The sequence below is a fragment of the Ictidomys tridecemlineatus genome, unplaced genomic scaffold (assembly GCF_052094955.1).
Source record: "Ictidomys tridecemlineatus isolate mIctTri1 unplaced genomic scaffold, mIctTri1.hap1 Scaffold_50, whole genome shotgun sequence".
Lineage (NCBI taxonomy): Eukaryota > Metazoa > Chordata > Mammalia > Rodentia > Sciuridae > Ictidomys > Ictidomys tridecemlineatus.
The window spans coordinates 790,767-815,572 of record NW_027523264.1 but is presented as its reverse complement, the minus strand read 5'-3'; the positions used below and the strand labels follow the sequence as shown (position 1 = coordinate 815,572).

Genomic DNA, 24,806 nt, shown 5'->3' with positions numbered 1-24,806 from the left:
CTTCAGTAGTTTAGAGATTTTGTTTCACAGAGATTTTGTTTCACACTGAAGCTTTTGCCCCTATTTTGAGAATACTTAGGGGACATAAAAAAACAATGATATGTTATGTTCTAGGTTTCAACAATCCTATTACTTTCTAGAATTTAAAAGAATGGAAGAATATGGTCTAGCAGTAAACAAAAGTATCAGGCTTTTATAATTTTATTTAAATCTTAAACCTCTTAAAATGTACTGTTAAAATTGCCGTAATTAAAATTACAGTTCTGGAGAGCTAGTTCTTAGAAACATTGTTTTAAAAACAGTAGTTACAGATCCAGGACTTGCTTTAATTGTTTTTTAAATAAAATATGTTTGAGTATCTATCAAAAAAAAAGAATTTAATTCAGCCGGTAGTTGCTGAGTAAAGACATTATAAGCCTTAGAGTTTCATTCATTCTTAGAGGATTATACTTTTCTAATTTTTTTTATCATATTCCTTGAAAATCAGTGGGAAGGTATGGGAAAGAGAAGAGTGTGTTGTGTACATTTTTAAAAAGAAATTTCCTTATTTTTTATAGACACAACATACCACCTTATATTTTACTGTTACAATGCAATAATGGCAAAAGCAGTAGCTCTTGCTACTAATGTAAACTCATTCTCAGAAAAGCATTCTCACATGGACAGTGGTTAGAAAAAAGTACATGAATGTGCTACAAAAATAGAGCCACAAGACTTCTCACAAGTAAAAGAAATCCTCTGTAGAAGTCCACAGTTGACCAAGGTCCAGCCTCCTTAACAGTGAGCAACAGGGAATATGCTGCCAAGTCACTATCTTCAGTTCTGAGAGTGTGTTTACATGCTTCCCCAATGGCACAAAATCTCATGACGATCCAATGAATCAACAGACACTTGGGAAATATTAATAAACAATTTTTATGAACTATTACAACAAAGAACTTCAGCAAGAAGGAAAATGATGTTTATGATCTTTGAGTAAACATTTTTAGCCCAACAGTCTCTGCGACCAGATATTGAAAGAGAAAAAAAAAATCAAGCTTATAAAACACCATTTCTCTGTTATCAACTGGAATACACTAATAATAGAATAATGGAAATACATGTTCTTAAAGCATTTCCACAGGAAATGTCCATAATTATGACATTCTAAATCATTTAGCAATTGTATATGCTACATTAACTAAAACAAAGGTATTCCTTATTGCACATTTTTAAATTGGAAGGATACTCTAGCTTAAGTGGGGGATATTTAGGGGGAAAATATTTTGGCTCAAAATGTATACTGCACCAAGGCAGCTTCATTCTGAAAACATAAACCATTTAAAATAAACTTTTATATTTTGAAGCCAATAATCCTTTAACTCTGACTAAGTGTCAGAGGTTAATTTTATGGGCCCTGTTTTTAAGGCCTGTGAACAGCCCTCACTACTCTTGAGAATTAGGTGGAGTTTCATCTTTAAAGCCTGAAGGCATTAAGTCTTTTGCAGCAGGTGGTGGCCCATAGTCTTGGGGACCATGAGTTGGAGGTGGTAATGGGGCACCAGGAATGAAGTACTCTCTTGGGCCAAATGAGCCTAAAGGTCTAAATGGTGCTGGTGCAGGTCCTGGAAAAAAATCACGAGGGTCAAAAGGCAAATCCCATTTTCCAGGTGTAACACCTGGTGCATATTCTCTGAAGCCTATTGGTGGACGCATACCAGGACCTGGAAAATAAAAAGGAAGTTATGTAAATACCAGAAATTTCTGAACTAGGGTGATTTCAAGTATGTTAATATAGTCTTTAATTTCTCCCAAGCCTAGAACATCAGCTGGTGAACATCCTGACTTGCCAGATGAGGCAAACTGAGATGGAACAAGTTTAGGTTATAGCCTTTGACCAACCAGCCATGAAGCAACATATTAAGGATTTAACATGGCTCTACCTAGCTCCAGGCTTGTCTTTTTTGTTTCCCTACTATATAATTGCAGAACTATTTCTATCTCACAAGAGCTCCATTTATATTTGGAAGTATTACCATGACAAGATGATAGATTATGAAATAAGAACTTTACTACATCAAAGAAATTTTGATAAAAGGAAATCTCACTATCTATTACTGTATCCATTAAAAATTCATGAAGTATTTCAGCATGGACTTTACACATGCCATCAGAATCAAGGTGCACGCATGCCCTCCTGGAAAAGGCCTTCCACAGCCACCTAATTAAACCAGGAACATTTATTAGGTAACTGTTAAATCCTCTTTAACACTTCCCTCTGACTTTTTTCAAGTTAAGGAGGGTTTGACTTTTCCTTTTCTATATTCTATAACCTACTGCTTATGCTTCCATTATGGGTGATTACAAACTTTATGTTATAGGATTTTCATATCTGTGACAAAATTTTAAGTTATGGCATGCGTCTCATCCACCTTTCCATCTATTGCAGTGCATATCAACAGATTTTCAACAAACATCTGCAGAAGTAATATTTCTGGCTTTTCTGTATATAGCCCCTTATCCTTGTCTATGAGAGATAGCTATTGCCTATCTCAGTATAAGATTATGTAGTGTCCCATATGTCCCAGAAAACTGGAGGAAAAGTTAAAATGTACTCAGCTTTATCCTTTCATTGTTAAGACCTGAGATAGCAACCAACTGTTTTAGCAAGCAATAGAAGTGGAAGATGAATGTGATTTATAAGTCAATCACTACTGTTCAGATCATCATACCAAATGGTGGAGGAATTGGCCGAGGCCCAAAAGGCCCACCGAGCTGAAGTGGCGGTCCATACCAAATGGGAGGTGGTGGAGGCCGTCCCATCGGGGGTCCCATGAAGGGTACCCCTGAGAAAGGAGGGGGCCCTTTCATAGCCATATGAACCTGCAATTTAAGATTTGAAAGCAGTTAAAAGTTTTAAAATTCCTATGTATTAAGACAAAGTACCAATACCTATAAAAGCTAAAACCCAAAACCTGTCCAGAGAACACCATCAGTGCAACAAAACTCTACCCACCCCTCCTGTGTATTCCCACTGACAGCTTACAGAAGTTGGAAGGATGCCACAAGAGGGAGCAGTTTGTTACTGATTATATCTGCACAGGAAAGGGAAAGGCAAGAGGACTGGCAGGGGTTATTAACAGAGGTGATTTCTGACCAGTATGTCATGCTGTATTCACTACAATCTATTTCAAAGGGAGTCCCCCCATCCCCATCACTTCCCTTTTATCACAATAGCTCATTACTTCCATATTAAGAATGAACAGAATAAAATGAAAAATCCATTCTCTACTCATGTAATAATAGCTACTATTCTACTATATCTTCAGTAAGTCTTTCATATATTATTCAACCTCTGAGATCTTTAAGTAGACTGTCTTGTTTTAAATAAGAGGGAACAAAAGCAAATGGGATATCATAATTTGTTGAAGGCCACACTGCATATTAAAGAACTCAATCCCAGGTTTGCCTCCAAGCCATGCTTTTTCCCACCTCTATTCCTCTCTAACAATGGGTCTTTGCTCTCTTTTAAATTTTCTACTACAAAGGGGTTTGGGGTCTTATCTAAGCTGCCCTTAGATTTCTCCAGAGATGTATATTCCTGGAATATATATACACTGGAACTTGAGAAGTATTTTCCATCACAGTGCTATATACACAAATTAGGAAGACAAGCCTTTAATATTTACTTTCATTTACTGTACACCATTTGAGATATTTATTTATCATTTCCTATGAGTAGTGGGTTTGAAACTAAACAATTAAAAATTTATTTTATTATAGAGCTGCAGAAGACTTACTAGATATAATAGCAACACAGTTACAAGAGAATACACTTATGTGAACAAATGAGACCATTTCTTGGGACTGGCTCAAGAGGTCATTTCAGATGATCATTGTTTCACAGAAAATCTGATACCAATCTAATTCAAATCACTCAAAATAGGGTTTGCACAAATGGAGGAATTCTTAAATAACATTCTTCCAAACAAAAATAAAAATGATGAATTATATAATTTATAATGAATTTACTTTGCCTTAGAACATTCAACACAAAACACCATATAAAGTTAGAGTGATAACTTTTCACATTCTGTAGTTCATTATAGTTGTACACACTTAAGCAACATTCCCAAGTTAAAGAGAAAAGTAAGCTCAATATTGCATGCAGTTTAAAGCAAACAAGATCAGTGTCATGCTCTGAATATCCTTCCCATAAATGCACAGAATAAAACCCAATTCAGTTCTCAACCTCTAAGTACTTACTCCAACTGGATGCTCAGTCAAAGAAGTAAGGGTGGAGACTGAGGGGGTCTCAGGTTCTTGGGGAACAGTTTGCTTTTTAAAAAACAAATGGGATAGTACAAATAGAACACAAAGAAGGATAAAGCAAAGAGCAAGTACTGTAGGAAAGCTACATGTTCCTGCATGACCACATGATTCACAGTAACTACAGAACTTACCTTGCCCTCATTCGTCACCTTAGCTGGAGAAGAACTTCTGGAGCTGCTGTTCATGTGAGCTGGACCACATCCTGAATCTGTTAGAGATCAAAGAATGGATTCAGACTATTCTAACATGAAAAGAATAAAAATCCTCCATCCACAATTACAGATTCTTTGAAATTACTTGGTCCCTTTACCAGAGGCAACGGGTTTCCCAGATGCCTCAGAAGACCAGTACGAGGTAAAGGTCCATCCATTGACCTTGGGAAAGAAAGATCAGAGCCCTTGTATGTATTTTTCAGAAGAAATAAACCACTGGTGGACAGGTCAGGGTTCAACAATAACTAGAAAGCAACATGAAAAATGGGTTGCCCAGGGGTTGGTGTCATAGCTCAGTTGTAGAATGTTTGCCTAGCATGTGTGAGGCACTGGGTTTGATTCTCAGCACACATTTAAAAAATAAATAAAGATATCATGTCCACCTACAATTAAAAATATTTTTTTAAATGGGTTGCCCAATACGTAAATCACAATTTATGAAGAGACTTAAGTAAAATAAAGAACTGCCTTGGGTTGATAGAACAGGAGATTAATAAGTACTGGTCCTAAACTTTAAGCTATAGACTTAAAGTATGTGTAGGCTGGCTTTTCTTTAGTCTGTATAACCTGACTTCCAATCTTACCAAGACTACAGTCCTATTTAGAATTTGAAATAAGATTCAGTATTTCATGTTGGAAATATGTATGCTACATAAAGTTTAAGGCTACTTTTATAATATTTGGGAAAAGAACACCATAGAGATTTAATTTAAAGATAAAGGTTTACACTTCGCAGTGTAAAATTTAAAAGAAAAAAACAATACAGGGACCTCCAGGGAAAAAAATGCTTTCTATTCTAGAACAGATTTTCCAGAAAACATTCACTAAGATAAAGTAAGAAATTATCTTCTATATATTGTACAGGCCCAAATTCAATGTTTTCATTAGATATTCAAAAGGGGGAAAAAAAAAACCTTGAAGCAGTTTACTATAAAGCAACATGTGAATGCTCACTAAATCCGTTTCTAGGCATATCTTTTTGATTAAGAGTAGCAGAAGGTGGAGAAGGGGAACATTCTCCACCACTCATGGGGGATGGACCAAAAGAGCCATTATGGCTCAGTGGACCTAAAGACAACAATGCCGTGTTACTACTTTAAGGCAGCCTTCTCCCTGACACCAACCCTCACCTCCTGCTTTAGCAAATCATTCAGATTATTTCATAACCATTACACACAGAAATAAAAAGTAATTTACATACATTTGCACCAAGAAATAAAATAGCTCCTTTTACAAAGTGCCCCCTACCTCTCTGAGGAGGATTTTGTAAATCTGGTCTTCCCAGCATAGGTTTTACAATCCCGGGTTCATCTTGACGCACTGCAATCTTTTGGGTCATTTCCAATAGTCTTGAATATTGAGAAAGAATGGACTGAATTATGAAACAGCAATCTATTCCTTCATAGATAATATCTAGCATAACCTTAAAACACTATAAAACATATAGGAAGATACCAAAATCACATACTTCTGTCTCAAATTAGCAACTTCCCTTTTCTCTTCAGCTATAGCTCTTTCTGCAGAACGAGCTTTGAGCTATTAAAGAGAAAATATTCAAATTCAGTTGCAGTAGGCTATGCTCAAAATAAAGAAAAGGGGGAAAAAATCTTACCCAATTATCATGAGCTTTCTTCTCATGCATAGCAATCTGAAAAAGACAATACATTAAAAAATATGTTTTTAGGGACTCATTATAATAGCCTATAATTGTCTGTATTAGATATCAAGAAATTCTGCAACTACAGGACAGTATTAATTACTACCTGGTTTTTAAACGAGTGCTTGGTTTTCTGTAATGCTTCTTCCATCTCTTCAATTCTCCGCCTAAGAATTACAACAATTGAATAACATTTGAAACATTTCTGACCATTTTCCCTTTATTCCATCAGCTATACTTTTAAAGATTTTATCATACATAAGAAAAACATTTCTATAGTTATATGAATCCAGTGTGATCAAAACTAATACTACAGGCCAGGTGCAATGCCACATGCCAGTAATCCCAATGATTGGGAAGCTGAGGCAGGAGGATCACAAGTTCGAGGTCAGTCTCAGCAATTAAGTGGGAACCTATGCAACTGAGACCCTGTCTCAAAGTAAAAAAAAAAAGGTCTAAGGATGTAGCTTAGTAGTAAAGCACCAAAAATAAATAAATAAATAAATAAATAAAATAAAGACCCAATACTAATAACTTCTTTATCATTTAATTGCTAGAGATTCTGAATGATAAATTATAATTTCCTTAACTGTTCATCAGTGTGTTCTCAAGTAATTCTGCTAGAAATATCTTCCTCCTTAAAACTTTTTTTTTCTTTTTTTCAAATTATATCCATAAAAGATTTCCAAGGTCTATCAAATGCCACACTTTTGTGGGTCTTGATACATCACACAGCAAACTGATTTCTTAAAGAATTACTACAACATACAAAACCCCCAGAACTGTTTGCATTGACCAAGTTCCCTATGGTCTTGCCCATTGGGTATAAGTAAATTTTTGTTAACATTTTTCATTTGTAAAGTTGAAATTTATTTTTTCTCCTGTGTGAATTGAATGTATTCATATCCTCTCGTTATTTATACTTCCATGCTATTTTCTTCTATCTACATAATGTAAAAAAAGATTAAAAAAGAAAACCACCACTAGTTTATTAGACATTGACACCCTCCTTTAGAAACTGAACTCACTTGTAATTTTTAACTTCCTGTACAGCGGAAACCACCTTTTCATCTGCAGCTGACAGCCGCTGCTCTTTTTCTAGTCTCTCATATTCTTCTTGGCTCACTTTCCTAAAATAAAGCCAGTTATCAAATCAAAAGTTTCTTTCTGTGAATATCACTTCCCACAATTCTATAAAATGCTTAGGCACATAAAATAGGAATTCAAACCTGCAATTTCGTAAATCAAACTCTGGCAAATCACTTACATTTTCTAATTTTTCCTCTTAATTCTCTATTTACCAGTAAATAAAATAAATGTGAAAACAACATGTGCCCCAAGGGCAAGTCTCCTGTGTGTAAGATAATAAAAACTCACTTTACTTCAATGTGGAAGATCAGGACTGATAAACCTAACATAATTAAACATATTAGGATAAAGCAAGGGATAATTCTTTTCTCGTTTCTGCCATGGGTAGGACACTAAGTATATCTTTGTCATGGAGGAACTCTTTTCTCAATCCAAGACTGGTACCATAATAAAGATATAGTCAATCAAAGAAAAAATCTTCTAGAATATGTCTTTTAGCTATGCAATTAGCCACAGAACATTTTTCACACTTTAGATATATATTTCAAAAGAATTGCAATTAAGCAAAAAGACAAATCTGCTTTTTGATAATGTCTGTCAACCAGAAAAAGAAGCCAAACTGCCCCACCATCAGAGTATTATCTACTGACAAGTTTTAACTCTGATCATGAAACTCAAGATGTTCATCTACTGAGACAAAGGTAGCCACATTTAATGATTTTAAAAATACTATTTTCTGCTATCCTTGTACTACTTTAGCCATAGTTCCAATTCAAAAGATAATTAACTTGAAACTTAATTTTCCATAAATCAGAAGAACTATAGTAAAAAAGGATTATTGATACCAAATAGAAAAAGGGGATTATATATTCTTATATAGCTTCTCATTTAATTCTTCAGCAAGTATTTTATGAGTGGCTATAATATACTAGTTACCTTGTAAGATGCTAAAGAATAAAAGAGCTCACTGTTTCAGGTATAAATGACGCCTAAAGGAATAATAATTTTCCCCACTGGCTTAAGAAGGAATATGGAGAAAACTGAATCTTGAAGGACAGAGAGAATTTTGTTTCCAATTACCAAAGAGTTAGTCTGAGAGCACTAAGAACAATCAAAACATCTTTATAAGAATATAAAATTGTGTTTGAAAGGATACAAGCTAAAAAGGCAGTGAAGATATATGTATGTGGCCAAGATCCATTAGAAAAAGGAATCTCAGAATTACAAGTAAAGCTGGCACTTTAAGGTACTTTTCTCCTAGGTTTACCCACATATTGAAGATAACACAAAGATATAATGAGTCTGAACTAAGCCTTCATCAAATTCCTGGGCTTAGAGGAAAAAAGAAGTGTTTGGGGCTACAAATAAAGGGACCCTTAATAAAAGCCCTAGCCTTTGAGTTTAGATTAGAAAGTACTGCACACTTAAGTGATGAACAGGCAAAAAATCCAAAAGGAACAATACTGAAACATTGAAAAGACAAGTCATTTTTGAATTATCTTAATTGCTGACTAAGTTTGAAGTGACAATCTTACTCAAGTAACCTCAACACTTTTCTATAAGAAGATAACTTCATCTTAGTTCCTCAAATTTCATGTATAATTATCACAACAATGTTAGCCAATCAAAACTGACTAGGCACTCCATAAGACAAAATTCTGTGAGAAAAAATCCCACAGAAAAGGAAACCACCTAATGGGGTTAACCACACATGTTTTAAAATCACTGTGCTTTATATAGTCAAAAAAGTAAAGTCAAGATTATGAATTTCAGGTCTGGGAATATAGTTTAGTTGGTAGAGTGCTGCCTTGCATGCACAAGGCTCTGAGTTCAAACCCCAGCACCACAAAAGAGGAAAAAAAAGATTATGAATTTTGTCAAAGGATTAGAAACTATAAAACCGAGAAATAGTTGGGTGTGGTGACCTACATACAGTCGAAGATACTTGGAGGCAGAGGCAGAATGATGAGATTAAAGATAGCTTGGAAAGCAGTAAGACACTAGTCCCTTATGAGAAAGAGCAAGGAGTCTGGGGAGGTAGCTCAATAGTAGAGCACATGGCTCAAGGTCCTGGGTTTGAGCTGTAGTACTGAAATAGGACTGGGGTTGTGGCTCAGTGGTGAAGCACGTGCCCCACATGTGTGGGGCACTGGGATCAGTCCTCAACACCACATAAAATAAATAAAATATTGTGTCGGGCTGGGGATGTGGCTCAAGCAGTAAGGCGCTCGTCTGGCATGTGTGCAGCCCGGGTTCAATCCTCAGCACCACATACAAACAAAGATGTTGTGTCCGCCAAAAACTAAAAAATAAATATTAAAATTATCTTTCTCTCTCTTAAAAAATCCTATAAAAAATAAAATAAAATATTATGTCCATCTACAACTAAAATAATATTTTAAACCCTGAACTTTTTAAAATCCTAAACTCAATGAATGATTTTAACAACAGATTTGGGAAGTAAAATAAATCCTACCGCTTTTAAGACAGGTCAGAAGAAAATATCCAGAAGAAGTAAATCCAGAATGTAGGAGGCAGGGGAAATCAAATTCTAATATGCATTATTATAATCAGAAGAGAGAATGAGGTAAAATCAACATTTAGAAAAAGACTCGAAAATTCAAGAAATGTTTAATGGTCCCAAGCAACATAACTGCAAGAGGAAAAAGTGGGTGGGGTGGGGAAAACTACACCTAGGCACTTCCCAATACAACTGTTAAAAAAAGAGAGAAATGACTACAGGAACTAGGGGAGGGAGATAAGACCAAACAACAATGATAATGGACTCCTTAAAGAAAAAAAATTAAAACAGATGGTAATTAATTGGATATTTTCAAATTGCTAAAACTAAGTAACAGTCAAAATTCAGTAGCCAAAAGAAAGATCCTTTAAAAATGGAAACTGGTTTTAACTCTAATCATGAAGTTCATGTCAACCTAATACAGATTATAAAGGTAGCAATATTTAGTGGATAAAATACTGTTCTCTGTTTATCCTTGTACTACTTTGATACACTAATCAAATCTATCATTAAAGGACAATGTTCAAATAGAATGAAAATAATTTCAACTAAGAAACCAACAGTGTAGAATGCAGAACTACAGAAACTTTAAATATGTGTATAAATTGAATGAATGTCTTGTGGAGTTCACAGTATATGAAGTACTAACATAAGATGCCACAACAGTTATCTGATTCAGGAGCTACTTAAAGCCCATAAAAACAAGTAATAAACCTATTAATCTATGTCAGGTTTTTATTAAATCCAGAATATATACCAAGGCCTTTAAATTATGAGAAGATGAATAAAATTATAATTATATAATTATAATTCCATTATAATTTATGATTACATCAAGCTTATACAGGTGATGAGGAAAATAATTAAAAATATTTAAACTATTAAAAAGATACAAGGAAGAAAAAAAGAACAGGTCATCAAATAGAAAGCAAATTCTTCATAAACCACAGGCACATATTGACATGGACAGACTTATATTTTAGAAAGTCCACTCAAGCGGCTATAGAGAAAATTACTAAGAATTTGAAATAAATTATATAAAAAATATAAATAATGGAGAATGAAGACAGATGACCTAGGTTAGAAACAGAAAAGATGACACAGGCATGAACTAACATAGTACATGGGGATGAGAAAAAAAGAGTACAAACCACAGATGATGACTGAATGAATTTTGGAGGAGTTGAGGAAAATAGTGCTACAATTTAACTGCATTACAAAGAAAATTAATTGCCATTTAGGTCATTCATATTACTTGTAGGGACAGAGAAAACAAGTGTTCTTTTGAAAAAAAAAGTGATAAAATGAGAAATGTTTCTTTGAAACAGGCCAGGCATTTAGAACTGGCCTGAACAAAAATTTGAGATTCTAAAAAGGTCGCTTGGAGATCACAGAATTTTAGAAAAGTTAATGGAAAGGTTTCAATATTTAATGCATTAATTAGGCAACAGAAGTCAAAATACCTAAAAATAGTTAGGTCTATAAGAAGGTCTGTCTTTGCTTTAACAAGATATATATATATCTTGTTAATAAATCAGGTGCAAACAAATAAAATCTGACACAAAAAAAACTATTTTTAGAGAATTCAAGTATTTTTGTGGATTAAAAACTTCAAATGAACTTCCAAAAAATAACTAGCTCCACACTGAGAAGATTAATATATAAATATATACTACAAACAAGTACTTCTGTAATCATAACTCCTAAAATCCTTGCCACAGTTCAATTTTTAGTGTGAACATCTGAGATACTCAAGTCCAAAACTTGTACCATCAATAAGTAAATATTATTCCTTTTTGAAGTTTTTATTCTACTAAAACATGTCATTCCAAAACACTCAGTATTTTTAAAGGTCCAGAGTTAGAGATACAAGTTCAAAATATTAGAATTACATAACTGATCACAATGAAAGGAAATTAAAATAAATAGTGGGATCATAGAAAGGGTCTAGATCTTTGAGAGGTATTTCCACATCAGTGACTGTTAATACCAGTTTACCACTTCTTGCCTTCATATGAATTTGACAATTGATTATGATGTCCTCACAGCCTTAGTTTATGGTTCCAACTACCTCAGGACTCTTAAGACTGATGATGGAAAGAAAAATGCAACTTATAGGAAACAAAACACAAAGGAAAAAAGACAAATCTCTACTAGATAAAATTATCTGTTAGTTCACACAATGATAACAATAACAAATAATGGAAATCTTACTTTTTTAGTGCCATCTCATTTTGCTGGTAGAGTTCATTTAAAATCTCCACTTTCTGCCTAAGAGTTTTGCATTCCTCTTCCAGTCCAACTTTAGAAGACCGTAGTGAATTGCAGTCACTTTCTAATTTCTTTATTTGGTCTGTAAAGGATAAAACAGCTTATCTCTATATGTGTACAAGGACTTAAGAACTTGTTTGAGGGAGTAGTGCCAAGAAAAGTAAGAAGCATGAAAGCAAGAAGCCATTCTTTATCTTTCCAATAAATTTTTAAGTCTTTCCAACATGGCAATTTCTTCTCAAGAAGAACCCACCTTCTAGATTACATTTTGTGGACATCGAGGCTCTTGGCTTAAGTTGTAAAAGTTTTAGATCCTCTTCAACTACTGATATTGTAGTTTTTGTCTAAAAATTGCAGAAAAGAGAGGTATTCTTAAAAGTGAGGCACAGGAAGAATTCACAGGTACTATGGGACTCTTACAAAAAACTATACCTGAGAGACATCCATCATCTGCTTAATTTGATCTTTGATCTTCTCGTTCCGATCACCTAAAAAACAAAAGACTTTAGCTTTTTCTTTCCTTACTTTTAACTCTATATTCTCCTAACTTCCCTAAACTAAAGAATGATTGTGTTCAAACACTGGAAGAAAAAAATCAATTAAATAATTATACTGATTAGACTAATGACTTTTAAGAGAATTGCAAGCTTAGATTTAAAAAAAAAAAAAAGAGAGAGGTGAATTTCAGACTGGGGTTGTGGCTCAGTGGTAGAGTGCTCACCTAGCATGTGTGAGGCACTGAGTTTGATCCTCAGCATAAAAATAAATAAAAGTACTGTGTCTGTCTTAAAAAAAAAGGTGAATTTCTAGTTTGCACAACTAAAATGTTATCTATGCTATTCTTGTAAGATAAAAGCTTTTCTTCTCTCTCAGATCTATCTTCACCTGGGCAATAAGTGTCTTGTTTAGAAAGATTCAATCCTCTATTTTCTCCCTGAATCTACTACCAGGTGTGGTTTGAAATACTTGCTATGTAAGCAATATCCAACTTGGGAGAAAACATCTGGAAATATTTTCCTCATCAGTAAACACTGTTACACTCCCTCTCTAGCTTTCTGATAGTCTCTAGCCTCTGTTCTCACAGCCTTAGTTTATGGTTCCAACTGCCTCCGGACTGACTGTGGACCTTAAAACCACAGAGCCATAGAGATGATGAGTATCAAAATCAAGTATCATCTGCATAAGTTAAGAAATAAATTTCTCTTACTGTACAATGTTCAATACTTAGAGGTATAGGATATGACTATTGTAGCTGCAGTGTACTTACTAGTTTTCAATAGGATAGAAAAAGTCAGTGTTCTTCACATGCCTATTGCTACATTATACCCCAACAACCCACCTCTGCCAATGCAACAGACATATCTATAGATCCAGTGATATGTGTCTACAACCCTGAAGCTTAAGAAGAAATTAAGCCAGCTGAAAAGTGGCATCTGTATACTTAATTAAAGACAGGAAAGCAAAAAAGGATTCAACCTCCCTGAGACTGATCTTACCTGCTAACTCTCCATTGGTTAATTCATCTGACTCATCTCGACTTTGATCCTCAGATTCAGATTCACATTGAAACCGATTCAACTGTTTGATGTGATTAGTCAAAGCCTAGAAAAGAAGCAAAAGGTTGGAAGACTCTCGATTTTAATTCAGAAGATTTCAGGAGAATTCATGAGATGAAACATGTATTTGGAGTATAAACTTACATGAATAGTATCATCTTTTTGACTAAGAGCTACTTGTAAATCTTTCTGGGTCTTCTCAAATGATTTCATTTGTTCACTGAGCTCAGCGTGTGATGTACTCCAGTCTTTTACTTCCTGCTGCAACTGAAAAGTCAAAACACATGAATTCCTATGGGTTAGGGAGGGGTTTCTGCACTGGATATATCAGGACTACAAGACTTAGAGAAATAGAGAGCCATACTCCTTGGTGGCCTGCCTCAATCGAGGGGGTTGAGACCTTGGTTAAGGAAGAGGGCAGAGTGGCCCCAACTCTCACAGCTGCAGTAAGAACATCAGAGCTATCAGGAAGTTGACCCTGTTTATTGCATTCCCCAGAAAATTGCTGCCAATTCAAATAATTTATCTCCAGCAGGAATGGCTGGGCACATATGACTGTCTCCTAAATTTAGATTCCTTATCATGTAATCTTCCCTTGGCCGGTGAATCAGTAACTATTCAAAAGAGGATCATAAAATACTTAATTTTCTGGTTTAAAAAGTTTCTTTGAGGCTATGCAAGTTAATAACTGATTGACATTTGATAAGGAAAGCAATAATCCAAAAATCCAAAACAGATGGAGACCATACATATGCACTCAATTTGGGGAGCATTGTTTAAACTTTGAATATCTAGAAAAGGTCCTACATGAAAATTCCTTACCTCAGAAACAGATCCAAGAAAGATACAAGATAATGATATTCACTTCTCTAGTTTACATTATGTATGACATCAAATTTTCTTTACCTGCTCTTTCTCCTTCTTAAGCATGGTATTTTCTTTCTGAAGCTGACAGCATTTCAACTTCACCTTCTCTTCACGAAGCTTAGCTTCAGTAAGGAGAATTTGAAGCTAATGAAAAACACTACAGTTAGTGAATTAATTCCAAAGAAGAAACAAAGTTATACTTTCCCAAACAAGACATCATATAGTTCTCATTTTTTGCACATTTTAGCACACCTCAAATTTTTGGTCCGCAACAAAACTAAGATGTAGTACTAATATCCGTTAGCAATAGTTGGCAGCTTTACCTCTGAAAGTTCAGAAGTATTTACTGAAATGACATCTTTAAGCTTCTCTATAGATTTCTTATTTTCCATTATCTGCCAGGTGAAAACAGAACACAAAATATGCATTAGGATTTCAGTAGAAATACGAATATATATCTGTGTGTGTGTGTGTGTGTGTGTGTACGTACACATACATATATATACTAAAAAAGATAAACACAACAAAATTTTTGTCAAGCCATCCCATTACATTTCAGGTAAATGCAGGGGATCCAGCTTTGGACTAAGCAAAAAATCAAGAACTGAAAGAGATGAGGGAAAATGAAGTCATAAATATTTCATGGCATCCACAACCTTACTGTTTATGAGATAACCAGAAAAAAAGTTCAAAGTATAGAAAATCATAATGCAATAAGTAAATAAAATGTTTTAAAGCATAGAAAATTAACTAATTAATTACTGTTTCAAGTAAACCAGTTCAAATTAGTAATTTTTTTTCTAGTGATAGAGAAAAAAATTTCCCAAGATCATTTTTAAAATTTTCTTATCTGAAGTAAAAAATGATAAAATTTAAGGAAGAATAGACTAATCTCACATACAGAAGAATTCCAAAAAAATTATAAAGATACTTGCTCCTTAAGGAAGTGGACATAAATCTGCAATCTTTGTTTGCAATGCCTGGGATTGAATCCTGGGCCTCATGCATGCTAGGCAAGTGCTCTACCATGAGCTGCATCCTGAGCTTGTAACTCTTCATACTTTAACTGTGGGCTGTGCATGGTAACTTCCAAAGAATACAATATGAAAAGGATTGGAAAGAATTTTTACAGTGGAGAAATCTGATAAATACTACCTCAGCTAGGTGATCAAGCTTACTTGGGGGTAGGATATTTCAGAACACACTCTCTACCATCTTTTGCAACTTTTATGTAATTACAGAAACTTATAGAAATTGAAAATGAAATATGTAAGTAAAAATTTTTTAAGTTGTTGTATCAGTACTTAAAAGTTCCACAAAATGGGCAGAAGTGGGTTCAACTTCCTTGACTCCTAATCTTACTTTAGTTAACAGCTGGACTAAGTTCAACTTAACCAATTTTACAAAATATTTCAAAAGCCAAATTGCAGTAATACTTAGCAGCAAAACTCTTACCAAGTCCTGATTCTTAGCTTTCTGTTCTCTCTCAGATTCTAACATAACATGAAGACTTTTAGCTCCCTCATCCAGAAGTTCTTTAGCTTTTTCAAGAAGCTTCATTTTATCCTGGAAAAAAAAGGTGTCAAGATTACTCACTCATTACATTTACTTTTGAGTTTAGAATGTAATTCCCCCCAAAGAAGGGATTTTTACCTTATAATTAGTTGCTTCATCAGAAAGAATCATATTTTGTTTCATGGTCTCTTGGACCTGTTTCTTTGATTCCTTCATCTATGTAAATAAAGTATTCAGAATTAAGATACACAAATTATAGTGCTACCATACAAGTTACTTCCAGACAAGTGACCCTTTCCAGAAGAAAGCAGTACTTAATACATATGACTGTTTAGAATTTGGATGATTTGTAGGAAATAATGAAACAAAAATTTTAAAATATGATTTTTAAATTAAAACAGGTAGGAATGATTCAAGCTAGAACCAAGGGAGAAAGAAACAAAAAAATAATTATACCTTCTGTTCATAATTTGACAATTTCTGCATTAGTTCTTCATTTTCTTTCATGAAATTGTTCACCTTTTTGGAAATTTGCTGTTCATTGACTAAAAGGGGGAAATACACAAGATTATTACAATCACTAAATGAAATTCAATTACTCAATCTACTAAAAGCAAAGACATGTTATATGGTACTATGAGGAAATACTTCTTAGCATAACTATTATGCTTTTAAAAAGCAATCTATGCTTATTAGCAATAAGAGTATAAAAATTATTAGAATTTAAGAAAAATATAAGAACAATGATATTTTGCTGGGTGCAGTGGTGCACACCTGTAATCCCAGTGGCTCAGGAGGCTGAACTAGAAGGATTCCAAGTTCAAAGCCAGCCTCAGCAAGAGCAAGACACTAAGCAACTAAGTGAGACTTGGTCTCTAAATATAAGGGGTTGGCGATGTGGCTCAGTAGAGTGCCCCAGAGTTCAATCCCAGGAACCCCTCCCATCCAAAATGATATTTCAATTTAAGCTTATTTCACAGATGGGAAATATAGTAAAGTGTTGTAGCTTTATATTCCCCCCTTCTCAAAACACTTTCTTTTCCGAAAATGGAATCATTTAATTCTTTGCAAAGAAAAACAGAAATGAAAACATACTGATTCACATTACCATTCTTCAAATTATCTACTCAATTACTTAATTCATGATTAAATCATTAACATAGAAATACTCTTCAAATGTAATACATCTGCATTACATCAATATTCAAAGTTAATCTGCCCCGAATTAAAACTTATCATCATCTCCCTATCCACAATTTATTCCTCCTCTTTATCTCCTATCTCAGAGTTGGAACCATCATCATCTACTATATTATCCATGCTAGCAACCTAGGAATAGTAAAATTTTCAGGAGGTAAAAAAGATAATAGACATTAAAAGTCACTGTATCTACTTCTAACATACATAAAACACACATCAAACACCAATACAAAGGGTTATTACAAGTTTAAGAAACCTAAAAATTTACCTTGATATACTCTATCTTTTACCTAGAAGAGAGAAAAAAGATTAAATTTGATGTCAAACATCTGCTCAATAGAAACAGCATTCCTAAAACAACAGTCAGAATCATAACCAAGTGAGAATTTAATAACATTCTGGTTCAGGATAATAATTTATAGGATTAAAAATAAGTAAAGGTTAACAAGCCTTTTAAATTTAATTGGTAGTGATATTTCATAAATAGCCTCTGACATAAAAACACTAAGATATGTACCTTATTTCACAGCAAAGATGTGTGTATGTGTATGTGTGTGTGTGTGTGTGTGTGTGTGTGTGTATACTCAAAATCATTTACTTGACAATTCTAAATAACCAGGATAAAGTCTAGAAACAATGACTATTCAAAAGAAATCTGAGGAAACAATATTAAATGCATAATCTTTGTACTAAGATATGCCACTTTCACTCACCAGAAAACATCTTAGAACTCCAATTTAAATTTGGCTATTGGCTGAATTTAGAAACTAAGAGGGTACATCATCTTATTTCTGCAAACCACTAAATATATAGCAAGAAATCTGAAAGGAAAGACTGCTTGAAGAAAATGCACAAGCAATAAGAGAAATGACAATTAACATATTCTGGAAAGGACAAAAACAATCGTTTCCAAAAAACAGCAATAAACTACCTGATAATAAAACCTAAGCAGAAATTTTTTTTAAACATCACTAAATTTCTTTGTAACTTAGCATATTACTTGTCCTTTCAAATGTTATAAATGGTGATGGGATATTCAGATGTGTCCACGGATCATCCAGGGGATCTTCGTAACAGGAAATTGCATTCAGAAAACTCCAACACAGAAAAAAATGAACATTTCTTTAATGTCATAGCCTTGCTAACCTTTTACTCAAAATGACAACAGAGGAAAATGGGAAGTAGCATAAAAGCAGTCATCTAAGGTAGGGAGACTAAAGTTTTAAAGTCAAATGCTGAAACTGAGGAGCAACAAGCTAGGAACCACATCCCACATAACCTAGTGAAAAGAGAAACAGGTACCAGGGTTCTTGAAATGAAAGAAACAAGAGAGAGAAATATAAAATGTTTTCATGTTTTTCCCTTCTCTTTATCCTTCTATTTCCTTTTTACTTTTAGCTGAGAAAAAGTTCATTGAGATTAGAAAATTCCTCACAGGAATCCAGGCAAACAATTCTTCTATTTAAGAAGGGAATACTTTTTAAGAGATTTTACACTCAATTGTACAAGGAGAGGAAACTTATCTTAACAATGATATGTCTGAAATAATTAAGAAATCAGAAAAAGAACACTCAGATTTGAAAAGATTTGTATCCAATGCTTTTGGCCTCTTTAACTGTTAGGCTTTTCATATGCAAAGTCCATTTACCTAAAATAATTTTCTTCCAATTATGTTAAATAACTATGAAACAGAATGACCTACAGTACAAACATAAGTATGTATAAGCGCATATATATATATGTGTGTGTATATATATATATATATACATATACACACACATATATATATACACATATACACACACACACACACACACACACACTTATACATATATGTACACACATACACAGAGATAGACTAATTCTGCTCAGGAAAAAAAAAACCTTAATGAACAAAACATTTAATGGATTTTTGGACAACACATAATCTATACTTCCAAATAAAAAGGTATTTTCTGTACATATGATCAAATCATAAAATCTGGGAAAAATTTATATAAAAGACTGGAAAAATTATATCATCTCCTTTTTCTCACTTTACTGTATTTCTTTGCAGCATTTCCCCCTGTTTGTATGTTTATATTAACATACAGTTCATCAACATTTAAATCTTAGTTTCTGCTTTTTTTTCCCACTTCACATTTAATTGTGAGCATTTTCTGTACCTCAAAGCTTTGAAATAAATAAATCTGCCTACTATTCCACTAATCGAACATACAATAACCCCTAAATGAATTATGTTGTGCTAAGTCTTCAATCTAATACACTGTTCCATTGAAAAACATTACCAAAATCTTCAAAGCATAGTTATTTCTTTAAGATAGATTACTAGACATATATGCTACATAAAAGGATATTTATCTAACCTATCCCATCTTTTATCCCACTTTTAAGACTTCTGATACATATGAAACTACTGGTCAGGATGGCTGTAAGAATTACCAGTTCTACCAACTGCACCCACACTAAATTATTTTATAATGTTAGTTTGACTTAAACCACTATTTTGTGTTTTAGCAATTGAAAAAGAAAAAAAGGGGGGGCAGTGACTATATAAAATAATCCTTGTGCTTATGTGCTAAGGTATAAGTAAGTTAATTTACTCACAAGTGCAGTTCTCCAAGAGAAAATGACAAAGGATACAATCCCAAAGAAAACAGCGAATACTACAGGCTTCCATGGTAGTCCATAAAAATCAGGCCCAGGTTGAGTATCATCAGGCAATGTAGTAAACAGCTTAAACAGACAAATTAGAAGAAATGGGAAACCTTAAATTTATAACAAAACAGTCACAAAGAATCATGGCAATTCTAAACCAACTTCCTCATCAGAAATCCACCTCCTCAATATTTTCCAATAGCTTCTTCAAGAGAGAGGATACTGGCAGTCTCATATTTTTTGTTCGCTTCCAGTGTTTTCAAGTATAATGAATCTAAATACTTTTTAAAAATATTTATTTATGTATCTTTAGTTTTAGGGTGGACACATTGTTTTGTTTTTATATGGTGCTGAGGATCGAACCCAGTGCCTCATGTATGCTAGGCAAGCGCTCTACTGAGCCACAACCCCAGCCCGAATCTAAATACTTTAAATTGAGCATACATTTCCAGTTTGTAACAGGCCCTATATCATCACATAGTCTAACACCTGGCTAGAATCCCTCTGGATCATTCTTTTCTCTTAGATAACCTGGTTTTTATAATTTAAAATATTCATTTAAGACAAAATTTAAATACATGAAAGAACTAATTAATTTTATGGCAACAAATAAAAACAATGACGATATATGTGTAAGATTTTAAATCTTACTTCCATTCCACTCTTATATACAGATACGTGACATATAATTTCAGACAACTCTTGAAAACTGGCTTGGATAAACTTCTCTGAATTTAACATCCTTCTATAAAATTCAGAGCCTAATTTTAAATGGTTGCTCAAAGGCAGTGCAGTAAACACCTGCCAACTCTTCCCTGTTTTCACCGCCCTCTACACGTAATACGAGATAACTGTCACTTGGGCCCAATTCCCCAGCAGTCTCCTTAGGGAAAAAACCTGTAGTAACATTAGCTGTTTGGATTGTTGGCTGCATTTCAGAACATACCATGAGGTTGTCACCTCTATTCCGTCAAAAAAAAAGTGCAAGTGGGGAAAGCTCAAGTACACTCTCACCGGCCTCGCTTAACCATACAGTCACGTCCTGCCTGCCTTGGGCCTGACACACTCCATTTCTCCGTCGCCACGACAGTCAGTGCACCCACTCCGCCAGAACTCAGCCACCCGACAGGGGTCCCAGGAGCTCTGGGTCCCCCAGGGAAACAGTGACAGAAGGCACAGTGGCAGGTACTGAGTCCATGGTGTAGGGACGGCTGAGTGGAAGCGACGCTTCCCTGCAGAACAGCACAGGACCCTCTCTTTCACCGTTTCCTACTTCAGTAGGACCCAGCGCAGGGGGCGGGTACTGGGAGTGAACTTTGCCTTCCTCCACCACAGGCGCTTTCCGCCCAAGGCACGTAAAACCAGTCATCAGAGGAAGCCCCTGGGTGGACTGCAGTGAGCAGACAGAGGATGCTGAGGGGCGTGGCGGGGAGCGGGAAGAACCAACTGCGGAGCCCAGCGGGGGACAGCGCCAGTAGAGCCAAGTGGAAGAGTCCAAATGAAAGGACTCCAGAAGGAAAGAGGCTCACCTGTCCCCGGAACTTGGAGAGGACTGGTGATTTAGCAGGCCCTGGAGGAAGCCAGGGAAACTAGCAGAAGGGGATTATAGGCAGAGACTAGGAAAAAGGAGAAAGTCAGGCCTCCCAGCCCCTCCCAGAGCAAAACCCTTTTGTCAACGTGTTGAGACACCAGGTACCTACCTGCCCCCAAAAGTGCAGACAGAAGAGGAGAAGCTTCTCCTGCTCCCTTCTAAAGAACTACTGCTCGGACTGGGCTTTCCTTCCCTGCTCACTCTAGTCCTGTTACTTTCTCCAATTGTGGATGACACTCTTTTTAAAAAAGCCTAACCCTAAGGAATCATGTCATTATCACCACACGCTGGTGGCTTCATTTCTGGATGCCACATTTTAGGGTTGCATGACTTGTGGAAAAGAACAGAATCATGAATAGCCCAAAAAGCACGTGCTAAAAATTGAAGAAACTGGGGACATTTAACTTGGGGAGGAAATGAACATCTGTGGATCTTTAAAAATCTGTCGTCAAGTTGAATATAGTCAATTCAAAAGAACAAGAATAAGCAGGAAAGCACTGAAAAAGAAGAGCAATGAAGGGTACAGGGAGGGCAGACTATATAATTAATTCATGTACCCTCGTCCAAGCCCAGGAATACATAGAGATTGTGGGACAGAATAGAGAATCCAGAAACAGAACCAACTGGACATTTGGGGTACAATAAAAGTTAGTTTGGGGAAAATAGACTTTCTAATAAGTAGCGTTACCACATGGAAAATTATAAAATTGGATTTTTCTCTACTTATTCAAAAGATAAACTACAAATGGATAAGAAACATGAATGTAAAAATAGAAAATAAACAAGTACTAGAAAATATTAAGTGAAATTTTCTATGTATTATGAGTGGGCAAAACCTGCCTCATTGAAAAAATCTTTCCTGGCTGTATCTAAACCTGCTACACACACACACACACACACACACGCAGTTTGACAATGACAAACTGAGAAAAAATATTTGCAACATATTATTGTCCAAAGAATCATGTTCCTGAAATATAAAGAACATTATAAATAAAATGGCCAGCAAACCTATACAAAAATGGGCTGAAGAAATAAACAGATCTCAGGAAAAGAAATACAAATAGCTATAACATATGGAAACATGCTCTGCTTAGCTCATAATGAACAAAATACAAATTAAACCACACCAAGACACCATTTCTCACTTGCATTGGCAAGATCAAAACGTTTGACAACATAATCAGTAGGTGAGAGAATGTGGGGGAATACAAATTCTCAGACACTGCTAATAAGTATACAAAATGATACAACCCTTATGAATGAGATTTGGCAACATCTCCCAAAACTGCTTATATATTTACCTATTAACTCAACAATCCCACTTTTTTTTTAACTTTTTCAGTGCTGGGGAAGGGTATCTTGGGCAAGTGCTCTACTGCTGAGCTATAGTCCACCAGCCCTAATTTCTAAAGATACTGGGAATACAACAACAAATGTTTAAAACTTGTATTTACAAAACTATGTTATTCAAGCATTAATTATAACAATACAAGATGGTCACAAAAGGCTGAAACAACCGTCATCAATGAAAGTTGTTGAATAAACCAAAGAAGAAAGAAAATAATTTTAAATACTGCTAAGAGCTGGTTTCCGGAATACATTTTTTAAAAATAAAGTAGAGAAAAATATTTATAGAATACTATTTGTATCTTAGAAAGTGAAAAAAGATGAATATATTATTTCTTATAGCTTTGAGGTAAAACTGACATGCAATAAATTACATGTATTTAAAGTGTGCAATTTGATGAATTTTAACATGAAATTATGAAATCACCATTATAATCAAGATAATATACACATCCTTTACTTCCAAAAATATTCTCATTCTCTAGGTAATTTTGCCCTTTGTCACCCTTCTTTCTTGCCCCCCACTTTCCCATTCCTCCAGCAAAATGTCTTATCTTAATAGATTGCTTTGTATTCCTCAAGTTTTATGTGTATGGGATAATATATTGTATTTTCTATGGCTTCTCTTATTCAGCATAATTTGAGATTCATCTACATCAGTTTATCTATCATCTATTTTTATTGCTGAGTAGCATTTCATTACATGTACATACCACAATTTGTCTATCATCTATTGATAGACATTTGGATTTTTTTCCAGTTTGGGGCTTTTACAAATAAAATAGCCAAGAACACTGATATAAAATTCCTCCTATTGCTTTATAACTTATCTTTTCTTTGGAAAAGAATGGTTGGATATGACTGGTGTATGTTTACCTTTTTAAGAAGGTGATTCTACCACTTTATATCCCCACCAGATGTGTACCCATCCAGTTCCTCCATCTCTTCTCCAACCACTCAGCACAATTGTCTTTAATATTAGATATTTAATAAGTGTGTAGTGGTAACTCTTATGCTTCAAAATTGCATTTCCCTGATAATTATGTCAAGCATTTTTAATGTATTTACTATCTGTTTATCTTCTTTGATGAAGTGTTATTTTACAGGACTATATTTTTTTCTAATGCGTTCTAAGAGTTCTTCATATATCCTTGATGCAAGTCGTGATAAATGCTTTAGAGTAATTTCCTCCCAGCTTGTGTTTTGTCTATTTCATTGACTTCAAAGAGTATTTTGAATTACAGAGGTTTTAGTTTGATGAATCCCACATTGTCAAATCCTTTTTAATGCTTTTGTTGTCAAATTTAAGAAATCTTTGCCAAACCTAAGTTCAACAAAAATTTTTCTCTTATTTTTTTTCCTAGAGGTTTTGTAGTTTTGAGTTTAATATTTAAGTCTGTGAGTTAATTCAGGTGTCTAATGCAAGGCATGGATCAATATTTTGCATATAAATATGCAGTAATTTCAGTACCATTTGCTGAAAAAACTTTCCATTCTCTACTTGTCTTTCCATCTTTGTCAATGACTGTTGTCATATATATTGTGTATCTATCTCTGAATTCTTGGCTCTGTTTCAATATGTTTTGTCTGCAATCCTGATTACTGTAGCTTTAGAATATTTTTTTTCCTCTTCGTATGGTACTAGGGATTGAACACAGGACCTTGCATATGCTAGGCAAGTCCTCTACCACTGAGCTACATCCCCAGCCCTAGATTAAGTCTTGAAGCCACGTTGCAATCAGCTTGTCATTTTCTACAAAACTCTGCAGGGATTTTGATTGGAATAATGTTGACTCTGGTGATTAAACTGGGATGAATGGACACCTTAGTCTTCTGACTCATAAATTAGGTATATCTCTCTATTTAGGTTCTCTTTAAATTCTATCAGCAATATTTTATAGTTTTTAATATATACATTTTAGTTTTTGCCACGTTTATGTTTAAATACTTCATATTTTTATTCTATTGTACATGGAAATCTTTAAAATTTCAATTTCTAATTATTCAT

The 24,806-nt window shown here is 34.5% G+C and overlaps 1 protein-coding gene across 1 annotated transcript in view; it reads right to left on the bottom strand.

The window, feature by feature from the left end:
* Positions 1-896: 896 nt before the first annotated feature.
* LOC144373801 (transport and Golgi organization protein 1 homolog) overlaps positions 897-24,806 on the bottom strand; it is a 95,954-nt gene continuing 72,044 nt past the window's right edge. Inside the window, exons 12-31 of the mRNA XM_078036788.1 lie at positions 19,807-19,935; positions 17,468-17,489; positions 16,456-16,544; positions 16,138-16,215; positions 15,940-16,050; positions 14,808-14,879; positions 14,524-14,628; positions 13,762-13,884; positions 13,558-13,663; positions 12,494-12,549; positions 12,315-12,405; positions 12,005-12,143; positions 7,209-7,310; positions 6,287-6,347; positions 6,136-6,171; positions 5,992-6,059; positions 5,772-5,872; positions 4,443-4,519; positions 2,712-2,862; positions 897-1,703 (exon numbers count right to left, since the gene is read on the bottom strand). Of these exons, the coding sequence (XP_077892914.1) occupies positions 1,426-1,703; positions 2,712-2,862; positions 4,443-4,519; positions 5,772-5,872; positions 5,992-6,059; positions 6,136-6,171; positions 6,287-6,347; positions 7,209-7,310; positions 12,005-12,143; positions 12,315-12,405; positions 12,494-12,549; positions 13,558-13,663; positions 13,762-13,884; positions 14,524-14,628; positions 14,808-14,879; positions 15,940-16,050; positions 16,138-16,215; positions 16,456-16,544; positions 17,468-17,489; positions 19,807-19,935 (1,995 nt within the window). The 3' untranslated portion in view covers positions 897-1,425. The remainder of the gene's footprint in view (positions 1,704-2,711; positions 2,863-4,442; positions 4,520-5,771; positions 5,873-5,991; positions 6,060-6,135; positions 6,172-6,286; positions 6,348-7,208; positions 7,311-12,004; positions 12,144-12,314; positions 12,406-12,493; positions 12,550-13,557; positions 13,664-13,761; positions 13,885-14,523; positions 14,629-14,807; positions 14,880-15,939; positions 16,051-16,137; positions 16,216-16,455; positions 16,545-17,467; positions 17,490-19,806; positions 19,936-24,806) is intronic.